The sequence below is a fragment of the Penaeus japonicus genome, unplaced genomic scaffold, assembly GCF_977035675.1.
Source record: "Penaeus japonicus unplaced genomic scaffold, GWHDUDI00000001_assembly GWHDUDI00000021, whole genome shotgun sequence".
Taxonomy (NCBI): domain Eukaryota; kingdom Metazoa; phylum Arthropoda; class Malacostraca; order Decapoda; family Penaeidae; genus Penaeus; species Penaeus japonicus.
The window spans coordinates 9,648,750-9,651,249 of record NW_028234423.1 but is presented as its reverse complement, the minus strand read 5'-3'; the positions used below and the strand labels follow the sequence as shown (position 1 = coordinate 9,651,249).

General features: G+C 39.0%; 1 protein-coding gene across 2 annotated transcripts in view; it reads right to left on the bottom strand.

Moving 5' to 3' along the window:
• Positions 1–2,500, bottom strand: part of Cul2 (cullin 2) — a 15,975-nt gene that overhangs the window by 419 nt on the left and 13,056 nt on the right. The window contains exons 13-16 of one of the 2 annotated variants that reach the window (XM_043025344.2): positions 2,386–2,471; positions 1,919–2,032; positions 502–720; positions 1–150 (exon numbers count right to left, since the gene is read on the bottom strand). The exon at positions 1–150 is cut by the window's left edge and continues 419 nt beyond it. In XM_043025344.2, the coding sequence (XP_042881278.1) occupies positions 19–150; positions 502–720; positions 1,919–2,032; positions 2,386–2,471 (551 nt within the window). In that variant the 3' untranslated portion in view covers positions 1–18. The remainder of the gene's footprint in view (positions 151–501; positions 721–1,918; positions 2,033–2,385; positions 2,472–2,500) is intronic. The other variant, XM_043025345.2, reaches the window with a different exon arrangement.

Here is a 2,500-nt window from a genome sequence, read left to right as displayed (position 1 = left end):
AACTAACAAAGCTAAGAATTAGGCCACATAGCTATATTCATCTGTTGAATTTGGAGTACGTTCAAGATACTGTTTATCAATAAGTAACTCTATGCATTTCTTGATCATTGGAATCTGTGGTGCAAATCTTGCTCGAGACTGACTGATCACCTGAGGAGAGAAGAAAAGGAGGGAATGGTTAAATCTCACTCTCTTACATTAATGCCATTAATATTTCATGTATTCATTAATACCCATATCATTCTATTACACGTAGACCTCATAAATTCTTTGGAGGAAAAAAATGCCAGCTCTTAATTACTTGGACTCTCTTCTAAAAAGGATTCTGAACAGTAAATTAAAAAAAGGAACTTACTTTAAAAAGTACAATATCTTATAATAATAAATTCAAAATTCTACCCCACTTGCTTACTTTTCTCTGGCTATTCCTCATATAATAATGATGACTCCAGGTTCCTTTACTCCTTAATGATTTCCCAACACAATTAACCTTTTGCCTACCTCCTGTATGAGCATTGTATGTTTGAGTAATTTGCGGGCTTTCATTATCCTAACGATTGCAGCCTGCAGGTAGAGCTTTCGGTCCTCCTCCACCGCAGAATGAGTTTGTTCTGCTTCGTGTTGCTGTTCTCTCTGAGGGGCAACACTGATCTTGAATTTTGTTCTTTTATTACTGTAGTCTGTGTTGAGGCGTACCACGGTCTCCCCTCGAAGTTCCTGCTGGAGAGTGCATTATGCATAATTTAATATTCATCTTAGTTGTATATTATAAAATTGTTTATAAATAGTATTATTGTGATTAGAATGAAAAATCTACACAAGTTACCACATCATAAATATGCATCACATACTGTCTAAGGGTTCTTGGGCCTTCTAATGAATGACTTCCCAGTTCTTTGCATTACTGAAAGACATGTCTTACTTCCTGTATGGGATTGGATTTTACATTTAACCCATTCACGCCGGCGCGGTTCCGGCTTTGCATGGCTGCAATGCCGGGGCTCTCGAACGCATAGGCCTAAATCAATTATACGATTGACGCTGCATACCAGCACCAGGTGCTATGCACTTTGCACAATCACCGTCTGTGGCTGGCGGCCGGCGGTATCGGGTTAACCCATTCACGCTGATTGACTTGCTATAACGACGTTCAGTGGTTTTTGGGTCAAACGCTGGTGACAAGATATTTGGTCAAGGCCGGCGCTTGGGGGTGAGCGGGCATACAGCACTCACTCGCGGCTAGTGCGCCCGAGAATCCTGAGGCGTTAGGCTTGTGCGTTAGAAAACCCCAGCATTCCGACCATTTACAGCCGGAATAGCAAGGGTTAAGAACAACTTAACAATGTGTGAAGAATAGCATAAAACACATTTGTATGATATTTTTTTTTTTTTTTTATGACTATATGTTGAATGAAAATTGAACAGAGCATATACAACTCCAATATACCATATTAACCCATTTGCGTCTGATGACGTGCTGACACATTTCGTGGTTTTTGGGTCAGACGCTGGCAACATGATATTTGGTCAAGGCCGGCGCTCGGGGTGAGCGAGTGGACAGCCTAGGATCACGGCTAGTGCGCCCGAGAATCCCAAAGCGTTAGGCTTATGTGTTCGAAAATCCTGGCATTCTGATCATTCAGAGCCGGAACAGCTCCGACGTGAATGGGTTAACAGTAAGCACGTTAACAGTAAACACAAGTCAATTTACATCTATTTAGAGATATAAACTGTTAGTCAGAATGTAATTCAGACGATATAAAGTCTTCTAAGTTTTGATATAATGAAATATCAATAAAACTCTACTATATCCATTATACAGTAGGATATGGCAATTCTGAACATTCTTGCCTGGGATAACACATCCAATTACCCTGACTTTTCCTATATCCAGTAAAAACATATAAAAATGCCCTACCTCGGCATCAGTCATGAGGAGCTTGCTATCCAAGAGAGACTGCAAAAATTTAGTAAACTGCTCATCATTGAGGTGTGTGTGGGTCTGCAGTTCGTTGCACGTAAGGCTATCCACCTGGAGATAGAGAAATAAGAAAAAAAAAATCAATAAAAATCAAAATAAATTAACAGACCATAACATTACACGAAAAAAAAAAAACATTGTGTAACGTCTTTCTTTTTATGTCCTTGAATGTAACTTGCAAATAACAACTTGTTCACAAAACTTGAATACATAAATTGATGAATGTATACTCATAAATTCATGATCTGACAGTAAAGTTATCCTCTTCAGTAGCAACCAAATGATATTCAAACACAGTCAAACATTTAACTTCAGCAAGAAGTCTCCACAGCTCAAAGCTAACTTATGAAAGAAGGAATTGCATCAGTAATAACAAACAAACATGAAAAGTAATAAGCACTCACCTTCTCAAACATGAGCAACATTGCCATCTGGAAGGTGGACATGGTGATGAGGTATGTTCTCTTGCTGTGACTGACTTTCAACTCCCCTGCAAATATATTGGACCATGGTCTTCAA